The 17,965-nt window shown below is 54.0% G+C and overlaps 5 protein-coding genes across 5 annotated transcripts; 3 read left to right on the top strand and 2 right to left on the bottom strand.

The window, feature by feature from the left end:
- Positions 1-425: 425 nt before the first annotated feature.
- On the top strand, positions 426-2,060 carry BDZ83DRAFT_645743 (kelch domain-containing protein; the record flags this gene model as incomplete). Its single annotated transcript, XM_060509881.1, has 1 exon — positions 426-2,060. One exon carries the CDS (start codon positions 426-428, stop codon positions 2,058-2,060), a length of 1,635 nt encoding a protein of 544 aa, XP_060371820.1.
- A 1,072-nt stretch (positions 2,061-3,132) lies between these two features.
- BDZ83DRAFT_3499 (uncharacterized protein) lies at positions 3,133-4,557 on the bottom strand. Its single transcript, XM_060502515.1, has 2 exons — positions 3,736-4,557; positions 3,133-3,639 (listed from the first exon to the last, which is right to left on the bottom strand). Exons 1-2 carry the CDS (start codon positions 4,370-4,372, stop codon positions 3,581-3,583), a joined length of 696 nt encoding a protein of 231 aa, XP_060371819.1. The 5' UTR covers positions 4,373-4,557; the 3' UTR covers positions 3,133-3,580.
- A 986-nt stretch (positions 4,558-5,543) lies between these two features.
- BDZ83DRAFT_3483 (uncharacterized protein) lies at positions 5,544-6,099 on the top strand. The gene has a single exon (XM_060502502.1). The coding sequence runs from the start codon at positions 5,652-5,654 to the stop codon at positions 5,961-5,963; it is 312 nt and encodes a 103-aa protein (XP_060371818.1). The 5' UTR covers positions 5,544-5,651; the 3' UTR covers positions 5,964-6,099.
- A 1,063-nt stretch (positions 6,100-7,162) lies between these two features.
- BDZ83DRAFT_3645 (uncharacterized protein) lies at positions 7,163-7,984 on the bottom strand. The gene has a single exon (XM_060502604.1). It carries the CDS (start codon positions 7,694-7,696, stop codon positions 7,265-7,267), a length of 432 nt encoding a protein of 143 aa, XP_060371817.1. The 5' UTR covers positions 7,697-7,984; the 3' UTR covers positions 7,163-7,264.
- A 6,374-nt stretch (positions 7,985-14,358) lies between these two features.
- On the top strand, positions 14,359-16,708 carry BDZ83DRAFT_645739 (uncharacterized protein; the record flags this gene model as incomplete). The annotated part of the gene is made up of 4 exons (XM_060509880.1): positions 14,359-15,025; positions 15,205-16,270; positions 16,332-16,512; positions 16,571-16,708. The coding sequence occupies 4 exons, from the start codon at positions 14,359-14,361 to the stop codon at positions 16,706-16,708; spliced, it is 2,052 nt and encodes a 683-aa protein (XP_060371816.1).
- Positions 16,709-17,965: the final 1,257 nt, after the last annotated feature.

The following is a 17,965-nucleotide window of genomic DNA, read 5'->3' as shown; positions in this document are numbered from 1 at the left end:
AACAAGACGAAAGTGGATCTCTTTTCTGCGGCTGGGCTCCAATTCTTTCCTCTACCTTACTACGGCTACCTGGCGTTCTGCAACCGAACTACACGTACCATACCTCACAGCAAACCACACAAACCCCGAGTCATCCAACGACACAGCAACTGCAACACAACCCTCAACAAACCGAGTAAACAAATCTGTCCCTCGACTCAAGCCCCGAAGCCCCCCGACGCACGTCCGCTAGCCTGCTCCCGACTCACGGCTCTCCCGACGACCTTGCCTCGCCAATTGGCCCGATATACCACCTTCTTTCTGCCTTCTCTTTCCACACCATCTCCCTCCCTCGAACCGCAATCGCCTTGTCCCAAAGACCGACCCCCCGGGCAATCATCCACATCCTCGCGAGAGGGGGGCAATGACCATTCCCCCGCCGAACCATGGCTGATTCGGCCAGGTCCTCGGACAAGAACCCCCGGTCCCCCCTCAAGTCCAAGGTTGTACGCTCTCAGAAGATCTCTCCGCCCAACGATTCCCGGCCCCCACCACCGGGCGTGCCCGACGATCTCGAGGACTTCAGCGACCGCGACATCGAGCAGCACCGCCGTGTTCCCTCCGCTCCGGGAGGACCCATCATCCCGCGTTCCCATACGCCCGGTCACCTTGCTTCCAAGAGTCAAGACCGTCGCCGCAAACCCTCCGAACTCTCCATTCGCCAGCGCTCCCAGTCGGCGTCCCAGGCCCAGGCCTCACAACAGTCTCGTACGACACCCACGAGTGCGAATACCCCTAGGCCTCCGCCGCCGTCCTTCCGGCCGAGCAATACTGCCAGCGATGCCACGACGCTGAACAGCAACGATGGCTCCGAGTCTACCGGTGGTCACGGCTCCGACCGTGACGGCCGCCGCCCTATCGCCATGCGCTCCACGTCTGCCATAGCCGCAAAGCCTTCTTCGCTCCCTCTCTCGTCATCCTCAACACGCCAGCTCTCGACGACAGTCTCCTCAAGATCCGCACCCAAAGGTCAACATATCCCCTTTCCGCCCCTCCAGGACCCAAAGACTGCGCCAGATGTACCTCCGGCCCCATCATCAGGCATGTACTGGTCGCGAGCGCCCGTCTCAGGGGCTCCCCATACGTCACTTCGCGCTCACACGACCACGCTTGTTGGATCCAACATATTTGTGTTTGGAGGCTGCGACTCCCGCGCCTGTTTCAACGAGCTCTACGTCTTTGATGCAGATGCCTTCTACTGGTCCGTACCGCACGTTACCGGCGAGATCCCTGTGCCACTGCGCGCAATGACCTGCACAGCTGTCGGCAAAAAGCTGGTGATTTTTGGCGGTGGCGATGGGCCCGCCTACTACAATGATATATACGTTCTAGACACGACGAATTTCAGGTGGCACCGGCCAAAGATTATAGGCGACCGCGTCCCGTCCAAACGTCGCGCGCACACAGCCTGCCTCTATAAGAATGGCATCTACATCTTTGGAGGCGGTGATGGGGTTCGCGCTCTCAACGATGTCTGGCGCCTCGACGTTAGCGATATGAACAAGATGTCATGGAAGCTTGTCTCCGGGCCCGAGCGGGCCCCGCCCCCGGGCGTCCGGGAGACTCGCCCGAAGCCCCGCGGCTACCACACCGCCAACATGGTGGGAAGCAAGCTGATCATCTTTGGCGGCTCCGATGGCGGCGAGTGCTTCAACGACGTGTGGGTCTACGATGTCGACGCCCATATTTGGAAAGCCGTGTCCATCCCGCAGACCTACCGCCGCCTATCACATACGGCCACCCTCGTAGGCTCCTATCTATTCATTGTTGGTGGACACGATGGCAACGAATACTCCAACGATGTCCTGCTACTTAACCTCGTTACCATGACGTGGGATCGTCGGCGCGTCTACGGCTTGCCGCCTAGCGGCCGTGGATACCACGGCACGGTGCTGTACGACAGCCGTCTGTTCATCATTGGTGGGTTCGACGGCAGCGAAGTGTTTAGCGATGTCTGGATGTTGGAACTGGCTGTGCACGCGTATTATTCCCAGATTAGTCACTTCACTATTGAGGTCTGAGATTCAAGGAAGGGCCTGGGAGTCTGCCGTTGTTCTTGCTTTTTCAACAACATCTTTGTCATACACCGAAATCTGGTTTAATCTGCTTCTCCTCACCCCAAATTTCGTGCGTCGTTTTCCAAAGCAGCAATGCTTTTTATCTGCAGTTATCTACCTATGCTTGATGACGGAACGGCTTTATTAAAATCCAAGGTGGGCGATGGATAGGTGGGCGGGCAGGCAGGCATGCGTTATCCTCTGTTTTTATTTACTCATCTTATATACCTGTGGAACATATTTGTTTGGCCCGTTCACATCAGAGGGACAGAGGCGCAGAGTGTTGGGATCTGCTCTCTTGTCGTGTTCGCTTATCTATCATTGTGTGACGTGACGTGACGAATCCGTAATTGTGAGATCTCTCAACTACGGATACACTTAGTATGTAACATCGGGTGGTGGTTTGCCCTTGTATCCGTACATCACCCAATCGTGGGATGCCGGATCGACAAACGCAACTCGTACTTTTTTTTTTTTTTTTTTTGGAATGACTCGCGAATCTTTCGGTGTCTGGCCTGGCCCGTACCGCTTGCTGCGCGAGTAGGGGGGATACATAGATGGGGTGGTTTGATGCGGGGAGGTACGTCATGTCCAGCAAGGAGTCGCTTTTCTGATGATCATTTGGAGTCGAGGTCCAGTACGTAGACTAAGTTGGAGTAGGTATTCTTACTTAGACTTGGAGTAGCAAGGAAAAAGTTAACGTCGGAGGTCCCAGGACGGAGGAGACGGAGGGCAAGGAGAAGGAGGAAAAGGAGGGGTGGGTTGCGCTCCGCCAAGGATCACGGGAGCTTGGCCCCCCCCCTCGTCTCGATGTTCCGCTGTACTGCGTAAGTACGGATACCGTAGCCTAGCGTGTCCTGGATTGCTAGTGTTTCCGTTTCCCTGCGATTTCTCTTGGTAGATGGCAACGAAACCGATAACGGGCATCAAAAATAGAAAAATGGTGGCTCTGGGTTGACGATTGCTTGGGGGGCTGTAGTAGGCATATATGGCTCATGGCTCTAAGAGTGTGGTCGTATCACACCACCTCAGTGGTCTGATTCCTCCCAACGCGATAGAAATACTCGCCATCGTTCTATACATGCTGACACGGGGGAACTAGTTTGGGAACTGCAACCAAGACGTGAATTAAGTAGGAATTGTATTTTGGCAAAGACTTGCTGAACCCCCAGATTGATATATCAGGACATCTAGTTTCTTGCTTGCCAATGTCACTCTCTCATAGCGACATTCGAACAATCATCAATGGATGTTGAATGGCAAAGGCCGTGGCCCGGTCACCAACACTTTTCTCCCTCTGTGTAAAAATAACGCCGGCAATGCAAGAGATGAAATCAATCCGCCAAGCTGATCGTCTCCCTGCTCCGTGGGAAACCTTGCTTCGCGAATGACATAGGAAATAGTTCGTACAGGAAACCCTGTATGGGGTTCCATAGAATAGATGGATGTATGGGTGATAAGTCGAGTGATGCTCCTAGAAATATTTACTTCTGCTCGGAAGCCTTGCGGGCAGCGATGCGCCGCTCCTCGGCAGCAACCATATCTGTTTGATAGAATGTCAGTAAAGAGCTCCGATAGCAAGAGTGGGGATCAGCTGATCACCCGCTCGGGGAGATAAGTTTGGGGAATGTCAACGTACCCTTCCACAAGTCCTGACCCTCGTACTCCTCCTTGTGAATCTTCTTCTCGATGAGGTGCTTGTGCTCCGGGTCCTCGGGGTCGATGATCATGACCGTCTCCCAGCGGCCGGCGCCCGTCTTGGCGTCCTGCATCTCAAAGGCGGCGGTCACGACAAGCATGACGACCGCGAGGGCCTGCGCGTAGACACGCGCTTGGACGAGCTTCTGCGCGCCGGTGAGATACTTATCCTTGCCGACGATGGCGAGCGCGACACCCATGGACGCGAGCCACGACGCAAAGACGATGGAGTACCGGTTCTCGCGGCCCCACTCCTTGAGCTTCTGCATCTCCGTCTCGTTGGCTTTCGCCTCGGCGATGGCGCGCGCTGTCGCGTCCTTGTAGCCGTACATGGGGTCCTTCTCCTTGCCGAAGCGAATGGACTCGCGGTCGGCGTGGACGATGGCGCCAAAGGTCGCGGACGAGGTAACGAGGAAGGAGCGGAACGGCAGGGTGAGTTGGCGGAAGGACGGGTAGCGCTTGCTTGCGAAGAGGACGCCGCCGAGACCGACGGCCAGGCCGGCCGTGCCGCCGATGAGACCGGCCTTGACGACGACGCTGTAGTGCTCGGCCTCCTCTTCTTTGCTGAGAACCTTCATGTTTGCGGGTTGTGCGGGGTGGTCTGTGGTGTGTAAAGTGGTGTGGACCTTCCGGATCGTAGAGGGGGGAACAGGTGTTTGTTCCTTAATAAAGAGAAAAATAGTTGAAGCTGCAAAAAACAACGGTTTAGGTGCGCAGCCTTGTAGGTTTTGGTGTCGTCGGGATCTGAGCCGGCGGTGGTCGTGGGGATAGTAGTGTCGTAATTACGTGGTGGTTGGTGACGGATGGATGACGGATCGGGATTCGAAGCTACCTTTGCTCGTTTTCGCAAAGGTCAGGTCAAAGGTCTCAGTGGATTGTTGTCTCGATAGTGTTGATGAATGTTTCTGTGCAGCTGAAAATAAGACCGTGAGGCTGAAGACGAGTGCCAATGGCCTTATATCCAATGAATGGAATTGTCAAAGTTGATGACAAGAGCAGACGGCGATTGAAAACCTGGTGGACGGGACGCCGCATGGGCGAAAAAAGCTCTCATGGGACCCAGAATCGTGCCATGAGGTCGTCGCTACGGCATGATGTAATGGACCCTTGTTGCCCGGTCTTTGCCGTCCCGCAAGTGCTGGCCCTGCTCTCAGCAACGCCTCGCGGCACCGCAAAGCGGCTGTTCAGCGGCCGGGCTCGCTCAGTCCAGAGCCCTCCGCGGAATCAGTCACCTCTGCAAACACCGAGAAATTTCCGCAATGGCTGAGTAAGCCCAGAGAGCAAGATTTAGTCTCTTTTAATTGGCTGTCATCTCCCTCAGAGGCACAAAAACCTGACGAGGCGCCGCACATTCCCATCGGTCGTCAGTCTGACCACTTTGCCAGAGAGTTCCCTATTTTCGCCGTTTGCTCGAGGCTCCAGTAAATTATGGGATTTCAAACGCCGAACGCCTTGTCCCCCCGAGGCTTCGAGCAGACTGCTGCAGTGAAAATACTCGCGTATCGGGGATCATTCAGCTGCGGACCTGGAGATCGCCGACTTATGTCCACTGCTTTCTTGATGACAGGGACGCCGCCCTCGGCTGGGTCAACTCTCTTTCTCTATCTCTCTCCGCGTTGGTCGGGCCTGAGCGCCCGGTAAGAAATGCTGCCTTCCAAGTCCATTGAATCCGACCTGCCGAGGGCGACCCCTTTTGACAGCAAAGTCTCCCCGTAAAACGGCCCCTTTCACTCACCGGCCGCGCCCGAACGCTCAGCCCGGTGCCCCATATTATCCGCGTACGCTCATCCCGTTGGACACAAATAAGTAAGGTACGGATACTCGCCAGTTGCTCTCTGTAAGGATGGGAGTGGCCTGATGTTGGTAATCTGCATTTCTGGCACCACTCTCATTTATACCATTTTCCTTTCTTTCATTTGTGCGCTAGCCAGGCGCATGCGGCAAAGAGGATTTTGTAATTGCAACACCAGAGTGCGCATGGAGGGTTGGTCCGAGGTCGCCATAGACATAAGTCGTCGTGGTTGTTGTTGTTGTCTCTTCCCAGCCCTTGACCGCCTTGCAATGGCTATGAATTGTTCTCATCTCGCAAGTGAAGGCTCAGGGTCCAGCCATGTTGAACGGCGCTTCGCAACAACTAGAAAAGCATTTGGCGAGATGTCAGCTGGCTAAAAAGGCCATGCATTGCCTCTTGCTTCACACTGGTGCTAGGTAGCAAAAGGAATCGCAGATATGTGGTTGTTAGTCCGTTCCTGCTGTGTTCGGCGTGTTCCCCGCAAAGCACGGCGCTTGGAGATGCCTAGGAAAGCGCGTGATATTTCTGAGTAAGCTTCGCAGATTCGCAAGACCGGCCTGAAGTGAATATTCAGCGCAGAAAGTGTCAAACAACACATCTTGGCGGTGTGTGGACGAGCACCCAGAGGCGGTGAGCAGAAACTCATCTCATGGCTGCGTCAAACCGGCAAAACCCAAATCCTCTCCAGAGTGGTAGCGGTGGTGCTGTTGGTGCATTGGCGCGAGAATATAGGAGGCCAAATTTCCGTAGCTTAAATCTCGTCGAGTTTCGGGTGCTCTTCTGTTTCAAAGCTTCGAGAGACACTCAGGGTCCAAGTCATGCAGTCCACCAATATCCACATGCAACAGAGCTTCCGCCCCGATTCAGGGTCCTCGCTATTATGCGTTGCATACAGAATACAGATGCGCCCCGTAATTCTCACCGCTGGTTGGGTGATGTATTACTCCGTTGTAATACACAGTCTACGGATTCGTGTGTTAGTATGGCAAACGAAATCACAGACCAGGTCAAGGTCCCCTACGTAGTAAATTAGTGAAGGCTCGTCCTCACGAGGTATTGATGAAAGGGACGGGGGCGATTCCCGTGCGCCTCATTCTTCAGCCCGAACCGTCTTCTAGAAACCTTCCACGATCCTTGCTAGGGTCAGGGTCCTCTGTGCGCTCCCGCCTGCCACGTTTGCCCTCAGCCTCCGACAAAGCCCGAGTCACCGAGCGACTTGTAGCTTTTGGGTGTACACACGGAGGACGGATCTCGAAGGCTCGAGGCCACGGCGACTGATTTGAGTCTAAATCGTCACTAAGCCTCAAGAGGCTGCTTCTTCCTTCGGGAAAGTTGTCTTTGTTGGTGTATTCGTTTCGTGCGCCCCTTTAGCACCTACATTCCCAATGTTGTCCGTCATCCATAACGCTGCTTCATTCGTACAGTCGTCCGAACTGCTGGGTCTCGGCTCTGGGCCTCCTTTAGTCTGAATCATGCCTCATGCATGCATCATGGACTGTCGTTGTGCGGAGGCTGTTTGAGGGCAGCCCCTTATGTTATTGGGCCTACTTCGGCAATGTCTTCTCTACCTAACACCGCGTCAAGGCTTCATCCTGGGCGAGCCCGGTCCGAAGCTCTCAGATCGGTTGGCGCCGAGTCATTCGCTTGAAGCGAACACGGCGTTGAAGACATTACGTACCTATCCAGAATAATTCGGCTTTAGCGCCAAGTAGTGCGTATAGGCCCTGAAGTTGCTAAGCAAGTCATCTCTCCTTTTCGCTATACCTGTATGTCGAGAATAACCAAGAATGATTGGTAATAACTGTTGAAACCAGATGCCTTCTCGGGCATTCGAAAGCAGGCTCTGCGAGTAGCTCCTGTGAGGGCATGCCCGCAACCCAAGGTCCTTCGCGATTGAGGAGTTATGGGTTGCCAATCCTGCTGCTGGGTTTTGCAGCGCTACGCTAAAGTCTAGGGCTTCCCAAATAACATTTGTGGTTTGTGATGACTGAGGGACTACGGATATGCAGCCAGAGAGTTTAGGAGCCACAAGGCTCAATAGCAATAAGGCACGGAACCTGCAATAATCTCCTACCCGAGGGAAGAAATATCGGCTCGTGTGCAGAACCATGTGTATCCACAGGTGGGCCGGTGAAGAGTGATGGACAGCCGACCATGCAGTATCGAGATTGCGGCATTTCAGGCGTTACCCCGCTACGGTTCCTGGCATCAACATCTTGTCATCTGGGTGGACGGCCGAACGGTGGACAAACGCTGACGTTACCGTAGCCGTCTCCGCGATCTCGGCCGGGTCATGTAACATGAGGAGCGTTCGGGGCTCCGTGCCTGCGGGGTGAAGTGTGGGTGGTGGTGTCAGTGTTAGTGGTTCGTCGGCCAAGCGCACGCAGGATCTTGGATTGCTCCTTTAACAGTTGGCCGGGTCAGCGGGGAGACGATTGTGGCAAGCCGGTTTTGATGAGCAAGATCGGCGAGGAAAATCGTACAATATGGTGCTTCTGGCCACGGCCATCACATGCAGTACGTAGGTCAACGGCGGGTCGTACCATCGAGGGTGCAGCCTAGGTAGGAGTGAAGTGGATGGGTTCGAGATCGAGGTGTAAACTCAAGATCGCACAGAGATCCGGTAGCTTGCGGCCACGCTTCGAAGCCCATGTGCACCTCATCTGGTGGGAGAGATGACAAGCGAGTCAATCCCCTGGAGATCTACGGCTCTTTTGGTCCACTGCCTTGGACCACGTTGCCTGTCGAATCACAGTCTTGGGGTGAAAGCATGGCAGAAAAGTTGGTACAGCGCTTTGCCAAATCAAGCTGTATCTCACTGAGATGAAGGTTGCGGCGAGCCCCAGCAAGGGGGAAAGGTTATCCCAAAGCTTTTTGGACGAGGAAATGATGCATCGAGTATTACGGGGCGCCGTTTGCGGTGGTACTTTGGTGCTGGGAACTTGGGATATTATTCGGTGTATGCATTTGTTGTTTCTCGCTACCCGCGGCTGCGGACTCAGTCGATCTCTTCCAACTTGTAAGTTGTCTGTGGCTTCTTCTACCTGCAACTCGCTCATCAGTCTGCAGGCGAAATGAAAAGCCTCGGTCTTCTCATACGCGCCCATGCTCTATGCTTGACGAGCCAGGGAGTATGCGTATCTGTACGGAATTGCTGTAGATCGTGGGCGGTCGTCTGCCGTGGTAGGTAAAGTGTCCGTGAGAAACGTTCCACACCGCCTTTCCTCCCAAGAGCGAGGTATCCGTAGTGACGATGGGTTGCTCGTTACAAACGGTCCTCTCCTCTGAGACAGGTCAGAAATGTCGGCGAAATTGGGATCCAGGCATGCGGCGCTAAGGAGCGGTGTTCGTAGGCGGCTTTGGGGTTTGCCAGCCTCTGCTTCTGCCAGCCAGCAAACGCTAGGAGCCATGTCCCTGAGTAGCAAAGTGTCAAGTGCCTCGCGCAGCCCACCCATGCGACGGTGAATTCATCCGGAGCGGGAGCGAATTCTGGGAAAAGGCAGCAGGGTGTGCATGGCGAGCGTTAGGCTCGTTTTAGTTGTTGCGGCTAGCAAGGATATCGTAGCGAGGCACAAACCTGGCGTCCCGACGCTGGACTTGGCTGCGTCTTTGGCTTTGGGGATACCATTGTCGAAACTGTCATTCGTCGGGTCCGGAGTGGACCGGCGTCGGTGGTGGGGTGTTGCTTCTGTTCCGCTTCTGCATGTATTCGCTGCACCGTGTTCCCATTCCCAGCCGTGCCAGCGTGCCAGCGCCTCCACCATGAGGTAAACGTCGTGGGTAAGGCACCCAGCCCTGGACCCCGAAAGCAGACATGTAAGTATTGTATGCAAGACCAGACCGCCTTCCTTGCTGCGGGCCCAGAGGTTGCAGAGCTGAGAGAGACCCTGTTTCTGCCACTTTCTTTTCCGACGTTCCCACAAACTTCTTAGGAGTTTCCATGGATGTCACCTTGAGCTCGCTTTGAGTTCTCTGAGTGCTTGACCGTCGTCATATGCGTACGCAGTAGAAAGCGAAGCAGGATGCAGGCATCTTCCGAGGCGCCTCTCCTCTTCCTTCATCTCTGTCCTGCTGTGTGCAGTGACAGACAGCAATCGCATCTCGAATCTACTTTCTGGAGGGGTTTGCTGGGGTGGTGGTGGTCGGCACACCAAGGATTCGGAACCCCTTCCGTAGCTTCCTACCTTCTTTCTGTCAGGAAGTTGGGATATGCTATCGAATCGGCCGCTTCGGAAAGCCATGCGGCATTCTGCCTCGCTGTTCTGGCTCGTCTTTTTGGCCAAGGGCACTTTACGTTCAGTAACAATCTTGTATCTCGTCTTTGTTGTTGAAGACGGTCAATCACCGAGGACGGGTAGCGGCCGATGAGTGCAGGAGACTTTGACATGGAGCATGGGGTGGCCAAGCAGGCCTGTCCCCGACACTAAACGTCTGGCTATGAGTCAAGCATGGCAGCTTAGAGGCGGGTGTGCGGCAGCCTTGTCCAGTCATCTCGTGGCATCTCCATCCGTCGGTACCGTAGGATCCACCGCTACAGAATAATTCTGGGCAATTCGTGGCTCGCTGACGTTGATTTTCTGATTTGATGTTGTAGCCAGCCGGTGCTTCCTGCGGAGCTCAACTTGTATGAGAAACTGCCACGAAAATCAATTTTGGGTCTTTGGGTACATCGCTCGCGGTTCGCATCTGCGGACAAGCCTTGGGGGACGAGTTGGAGTAGCAGCCTCCAATATGTCTGAGTACTGTACGTTGCTTGGGGGCATCGTCGATGGCCGGATGACTGACACCTACGATTGGCCTGCGGCTGGTGACGTCCTGGTCGGCAAGGCAGGTTGACGATCAGGCGCAGGGCCGGCGCAACTCACCCACCAACCAGCCTCTCTCAGCAGAAGCCAATGGTGCTTGTCCTGTATTCGTAGAGTGTATCCGTATTCGCACCAACAGCCAGCTTGACCAGGCTTTCGTTGTCTCGCAGGACATCGACCCAGCGCTCCGGGCTACTCGAAGTAGGTAGGCTCACTGCTCCATGTTTGGCAACCTGAATCGTGCCCGTGCGTGGCTTGTCGGTATAGGAGATGAGAGGTGATGAAATAGTTCCATCGATCCAAGTACGTATCCGTCGAATGTAGGCATTTCATGTGGCCTGGCGTGGATATGGTGGGCAGACAGGCTTGAGGGCTCCATTTAACACAGTGACCATGACCTTGTTCGATTCCCAGAGCGTCCCCAAGAGACTGGGTCGATCACGTAACGGTTTGGATCCTGCTCCGTCCCCTGTGCTTGAGGCCTTCGTCTCTGACACGGGATTCATATTCATCGCCGTGGAACCTGCCGTAAGTGTCTGTTTCCTTCCTTCCTTGGAGAGTTAAGATGGGCTTTCGTAGGTGGGAACAGCGGAAAATAGACGGTGGATAAGAAGCGTTTGATCATGGATCATGTAAGTCGTTACGCTAGGACAGCCTGTGACAGACGTAGACAAGACTTGGCCTGGGAGGTAGCGTCGAAAGGGGAGGCCAAGGGACCAATGGGCCATAATTGGGGGCCGGCCGGGATGGTGCCGGCACATGTCGACGGACGCCGCTGGCCGTGTGGCAACAAGCTGATCTAGGAACGGTTCGATGCAGTGTAATGGGTGTGCATGCGGCCTTGGGGAGGAGGTATCTAGCATGGCAGAAACGCGTCCAAAAATGGGCCGTATAAAATCGTGTAGGGAAACTCTTCTCCTGTTTTGATTGATCGATCAATATTGACTGCGGCTAATGCCAGAAGGTTGGACGGCTGGGAAAGTTTTGAAGCCATCAATGAGGTGTGTCATTCCAGACTTTACGGAGTATTTCGTACGAATCTTTGCAGGTGAGAGAAGGGGATATCCGCCATTACGTACCCTGTCGTATGGTATCCGCCTCGAGGCAGGCGCTAAAAATCAGTACAGGGCTACAGGCAGGCACGCAGGCAAGCCCTCGTCTTCACCTGTTCATTATTGCTTCTTTCTCGACCTCGGTGCCTCCCTTGCCCTCCTTCGAGACTCGAGAGTAAGAATGGAGTCGTGAAAGAGTGGAATCACAGGTCCCCTGTGGCGCCAGCTGGTCGACTTGTTGCTTTTTCCTCGTCTGTTGTTCCTTCCTCGGTGGATCGTGCCACGCCTGCCTCGAGAAAAGTCCCTTGCTATGACCGTTGCCTTGCCTTTACCTTACCTTGACCGGACCTGCCATTCGTCGAGAAGATCGTCTGACCCAGGACGCACTTGCCTGCCCGGTGTCATCTCCTGCCTCCTTCCTGTCGTCGCCGCCTCCGTCGTTCATGCGGAGCGCGGAGCAGGAGCGCGGAGCAGGAGCGCTTACCGCACTGAGATGCGTACTACCTGTTCATATCACCTCAGCTCGTTGGAAGTCTGCAATGGAAGACGAGGTACGGAGTACTTGAGAACTTGACATGGTCAACGACGGGAAGGAAGGGTGTGGTAAGCCGAATAAGGTACCGTCCGTTGAGCTGAGGAACGCTACTTTTGGAGGCAGGTACAAAGTATCTTGTACCTGCCGTCTCTCCAAAATGTCAGGTCCTGCTTTACCTTACCTTACACAGTAAAGGTAGGTACCTTGCCCACCGGATATCAACATCGAGACGAAGGCCATCCCACACAAACCCCCTAAACAAACGGTGCAATTGTCTGTCTTACTCTAACCCAGGAAACATCAATGACCGGTACATCGGACTAGATCAGACACTTGGGGCTGATTTGCCTTTTGATTTGGTCGTTGTCGAAAGAACCGTTTGTCGTCGAGGAGTCACACTAACAGTCATCGGCCGTTAAGGTGTGTGTCTGTGTGGTGCCATTCGCCCGTGTTCCCCCGTCCTTCTCTGCCTCGCCCGCGCCTGAGGTTGGGCTCAGACCCAATATCTACGGTTCCGACGGGAAAGTACGCAGGTACGCAGGTAACCAGCATGTTGGTGGTGTGTGAGTGTGTGCTATTGCAGCAAACTCCCCTTCTGGATCTGGGAGTGCTGAAAGTCTAAGGTGTAGCTCAACATCGGTGTGCCTGCCAGCCCGAGACAAGACGATTGGGTCCCCTTCTCGCTTTTTCGCTTTGCCTTTCTCGCCATCTCCTGCATACCTCCAGCTTGCTTCACCTCCTGCGTAGAGACCGTACTTTATGTTCGGGCAGTTGGTACTATGTATGTAGATGACAGCCCTCAGGTTCATGGAATAGAAAGACAGACAGACGGACAGTAAGGTGCTACTAACATGGACTGGACCCCCCGTCGTCAATGACACCCCCAAAACCTTCCCACACTTCCCACCCCCAAACATCGGCCCAGCTTTCGTCGAGGGACCGCTTTCCAAGCGCCTTCCAAGTTCCGTGCTCTGCCTTATCCTACAGATACCCTCCTCCTCCTCCGTCTTCTCCCCAAGTCCCGACTTACTTCCCAAGGTGCCCTTGGACCGATCAACCTAGAGCCTGGACTGACCAGGTCAAGTACCTTGACTCTCGCGCCAGGACAACCCGGATTTGTTCTTGTGTCGAGTCAACGCATGCACATCTCCTCCATCATACCGCTTGCCTTCTTATTCATAACCCCGTCCCCGTCCTGGCTTTCGTCCCCGGACATCTGTTGTGCTTCTGTTCTTGACTTCGTCCCAGATCTGCTTCCCCAAATCTACCAGTCATACATTTATACTGCCTTTACTTCCTCTTCATCTCGAGCCCGCAAGGCCTCGTCCATTTACAGTCTGGTGTTGTCGACAGAAGAACACAACACAGCAATCGATACCAATACCCACTCCAGCAACCCCTTGTCGAGACTATAAGACGACTTCTTATAATCATAATAAACAGCATCGACAACACCCAAGCAACCGTTCAAAAAGTACAATACTCGTTGATTCGCCTCGACAGTCGACTGCCTTCTTCGATGATCAACGCTCATCCCCATCTTCAGCTGAGAGCCTCACCCAGCGTCGCTGTTACGCCTCCGCGGACATAGATCGGTCACAACTTTTCGGAGATAGCATCATCCAGCCGTCACCACTACTTCCACAGCCTTCCGGAACTAGCTCGTTTCCGATCTTTGGACTGTAGAAACCACTAAGACGCGGAAGACTTGCGCACTTGATTTTCGCCTCCGACCTTTGAACGCGCCTCTAGAGGTCATTACCAATACCACGCGCCGTCGCCGTCGCCGGAATACCTACCCATCCACCATCCTCGGTCGGTCCCCAGCCCACCTTTATTCGCCTCCCTAGGCGGTACACCAAAACCACGGCCACCACGAACTGTTCCGTCAGGTACCTCCCAACCTTTCGTTGCCCAAGGTACTTTCCGGGAAAAGGTACTTGGGCCATCACTTTTTAAGCTTCGACCTGCCACCGCCGCAGTACCCCCAGCAAATCGTATTCGAGACATCCAATACCTACCTTTTGCACCACGTCCCGCCTCTCCCCTCATATTCCTCTGTCTATTCCCCAGAATTTGCAGAGAACCCAAACCAAAGAGAAAAAAACAAGAGCAACAGGGGAAAGAAGAAGTGCAGCACACAAACACAACACATACACGCACGCATTCCCTCACACCCCTCCCCCCTCTTTTTTCTCTTGACACATTACAGCGGCAGCGCTGCTAGTCGAGACGCGGACTCGATCTCCTTTTTCGGGGCGCATCCGCCGGCTGCATTCAGTGGCCCGATTAAATAAGTACCCACAAAAAGGGTCGAGAAACGTTCTGGGAGCCACGGATCCCCTGCCTAACCCCAATACAACGGCTACTTCCAGCTGACATGAGGAGCGCCCTTCGCTGGTTCAACCCAACAAGTACCGAGGACCCAAGGGACCCGTCGACCCGGTCCACCGCCGCCGCCGCCCACAACAGCGAACCCAGGCGCACGCCCAGCAGAAGTGACTGCGCCAGCGCCGATAATATTAGTTATCGTGCGTCGGCTTCCTCTTTCACCACTACAACACCACCACCACCTTCTGCCTCCGACAACATCTTCGCCTCTCCTTCACCAGGTTCTGGTTCTTCCAACTCGTCATCCCGCACTCCAAACTCTCCTTCATCGCAACCCCTCACACCCACAGACCCCTTTGACGTTCGTGATTCCCGCGCAGGCCTCTGGTCCACCAAGCCAATCACCATTGCCACACCCACAAGCACGAGGGACCCTTCATCCACCTCCCCCTCAGGCCCCGCAAAGTCCAGCTTCGACAGAAACCCCTTTGCTCTCCCCGACGAGCTTCTCGACTTTGCTCCCATCCCAACCAAGAGTATCGATATGACCACTGGCCCAGCCATGGATTCGGCCATGGGTCGGAGTCGTCAGGACTCCTTTGTCAGCGCTGGTCCTAAGCCAATTTCTATGGCCAACCCCAACCGCGACCACGTCAACCGCCAGAGACGAGAGAGTCTCGCTGGCAGCCTCATGGGTGCTGGCGCGAGCTGGGGAGGTATGTCTTTTGGCAGCTTTATTCGCGATGAGTATGTCTCCGTTTTCCTCTCTGCCCTCCTACATTCATTTGCGTCACATACATGCTTTGGTGGCGACCATTGGCATGTCACCAGTCGCAGTGACGCTCGTGCGTGCAAGAATTATCGCTAACTAGTTCTACTAGCATCGCCATGGCAGGCACGTCACCGTTCGCACACCAAGCCTCGCCATCCTTCCACTCCGGCTCCTACTTGCCCAAGCTTGAGGCGAGTTTCATGAAGGACTTCACTTGTTGCGGTTTGAACTTGCCGAACCTTCACGATCTATTACAGCATTATGAAGAGTCGCACACCCAACCCAGTCCGAACACTGCACGCAATGCGCCCTTTTCTTCCCAGTTCGCCGCGATACCCACACAGCCCTCATCCAGAGCTAGCAGCGCAAGACCCCAGACTCAGCAACAAAATACTACTTCAATGTCACAGCTTGGACAACCAAGCCGTCCGGGTTCCAACCTTGGCGGAGGCATGGGAGGTTTGGGCATGCAGCTTGGTCAGCAAAACATGGCAGGACAACAGCATGCACAGATGTCGCAATTCGACGAGATGGACGCCGTTGGTGACATGGAGATGGACGATGCTTTGGGAACCATGGAAATGGACGATAGCCAGAGAACCATGTCCCAGACTCGGCAAATGTTTGGCCAGCAACAGCGACCTCAGTTGCACGTCAACGCCTCGGGTCTCACTCAAGGACTGCGGACATCCCAGCCACCAACGCCTGCAGCCGCCAGTTTCGGGCTGCAGCACAACCCCACGGTATCATCTGTAAACACCCCGACGCTTACCACCCAGCAGACGCCACAGCAACAGCGCCCCAACAACGGCTTCCAGAACTCCCCGATGCAGTCCATGGACGATATGGACGACATGGACGACGACCTGCCAGGCATGCCTATGGGTGGCAACATGGAGCTCAACGGATCCAACTTCGGGGACGTGAGCTTCGGAAACTCTGCCTCCGAGTTCTGCATCAACGATCCCGGCAAACACCTGTTCAGCCCTGGAGGCGCTCTTACCAACCAACAGCGGGCCATTCAGGCACATCTCATTGGGATGGGCTTCGATCCTAGCCAGCCCAACAGCGCAGCGAACAAGGCTTTGATCCAAAAGTTTGGCGCAATGATGATTCCGGAGGAACATAAGCCTTTCAAGTGCCCCGTCATCGGCTGTGAAAAGGCGTACAAGAACCAGAACGGTCTCAAGTAAGTTTCCACATCCTGGCTGGGTGTGTGTGACAGGTGGCTAATCAGGGTCCAAAATCAGGTACCACAAGACACACGGGCACCAGACACAACAGCTACACGAAAACGGTGATGGCACTTTCTCTATCGTCAACCCCGAAACTAGCACTCCTTATCCCGGTACTCTGGGTATGGAAAAGGAGAAACCTTTCTCCTGCGACGTCTGCGGAAAGCGCTACAAGAACCTGAACGGTCTCAAATACGTAAGTTCATAGATATTGCTAGAAGTAAACGAGATGCAGCGACTAACAGAAAATACAGCACAAGGGACACTCCGCACCTTGCAATCCCGATTTCAAGTTCTTAGCCGCAGGACTGAACAATCTCGCTAGCCTGCCGGGTCTCATGGAGAATTCTATGACCAACCTGCCTGGAATCGGCGAAGACCAGATGATGTAAGGGATCAATCGTCCGACGATTTCACCACACCCAATTCAAGTGACTTCCGAGGCATCGCCGGGGTCGCTGGGAACCGCACAGCACCCCGACCTCGGCCTCGGAATCACGATCCAATGTCTCGGTCATGCGGTTGGTTTGCGGCATACGGAGCGGCGTTTGAATGCTTTTGCGGGCGGTTTTCAGGTCGATTGTTAGTTCGATCGAGTCTGTTCCCCATCTTATACCCTCATAGACTTACCAGTAACGCTTGCGATTCTTCGACCACGATACAACTCCTTTCTAGATTAATACAAGCCTCGGCAGCTGCGGTCGAGGTCAGACGGCTTTGAGGCCATCAGAGCAGGCCGGCAATGTTTGGTTTCTTTTGATTTGTCCGCTTGTTTAGTTTTCTTTGTTGGTAACCGGCTGCCTGTGTAGGTTTGCTCTACCGTTCATTCTCACTGCTTTGGGAGCAAGAGCGTAGTGAAGATGGTTTCACGTTGCGGGATGGATACAATCCTGTCCACGGATGCTGAGACTTGTGAGGAGGGAATTACGAGGTTTAGGGGAGGATGGGGAGTGAATGCAGAAATGATGGTCTGGAAAAAGTCTTTGTATGAGCTTGGAGGCAATGAGTTGGAAGAAAAAAAACAGACGAGTAAGGGTTGGCTTGACCTTTGGGCTATTGAATAGTCTCTTGTCAAATTTTCGTTTTCTCGGGTCTCTTTTCAAAACGATCTTCTCCCGCCAAATGCGAGGGATTTGCGTTTGATATACAGATTGTAGGCGTTGCAGTAGGGCACTGGTTGGGAAAAGTTTACTCATGATTTTCATTTCATTTATTCCCCTTGCCTGCTTTTTTTTTTTTTTTTGACAATCTCCCAAAATATAGACTGAACGAATGTATTGACCGAACGATTTGCAAAAAAACCGATGAGCAGAAAAGAACAAAAGGCTTTGTGTGATTGTGTTTGTGGGATATCAATGTCTACCAGACAGGAACTCCAGCACGATTTGAGTAAAAGGAAAACCAGAGCCAAAGTCGCTCTATAAACCAACACCGTACCATGCCGAAAACCATTAGCCACCACATAAAACATTTCTTCGTTACTTGCAAAAACCCTGAGAGTTGAGGTGAAATGTGCAAGCCAACCAGGTTGCACCATAACCATGTTCACGTTATTGGGGGGATCTTGCTAGTCCCTTCCTAATCATGATTCGCCTCATTAAAAGGAGGTGGTGTATCAAGCCGCGCCTGGATGAACGACATAAGCACCC

Source organism: Colletotrichum acutatum (assembly GCF_030867785.1).
Source record: "Colletotrichum acutatum strain CBS 112980 chromosome Unknown BDZ83scaffold_1, whole genome shotgun sequence".
Classification (NCBI taxonomy): domain Eukaryota; kingdom Fungi; phylum Ascomycota; class Sordariomycetes; order Glomerellales; family Glomerellaceae; genus Colletotrichum; species Colletotrichum acutatum.
This window is presented reverse-complemented; position numbering and strand designations above follow the sequence as displayed.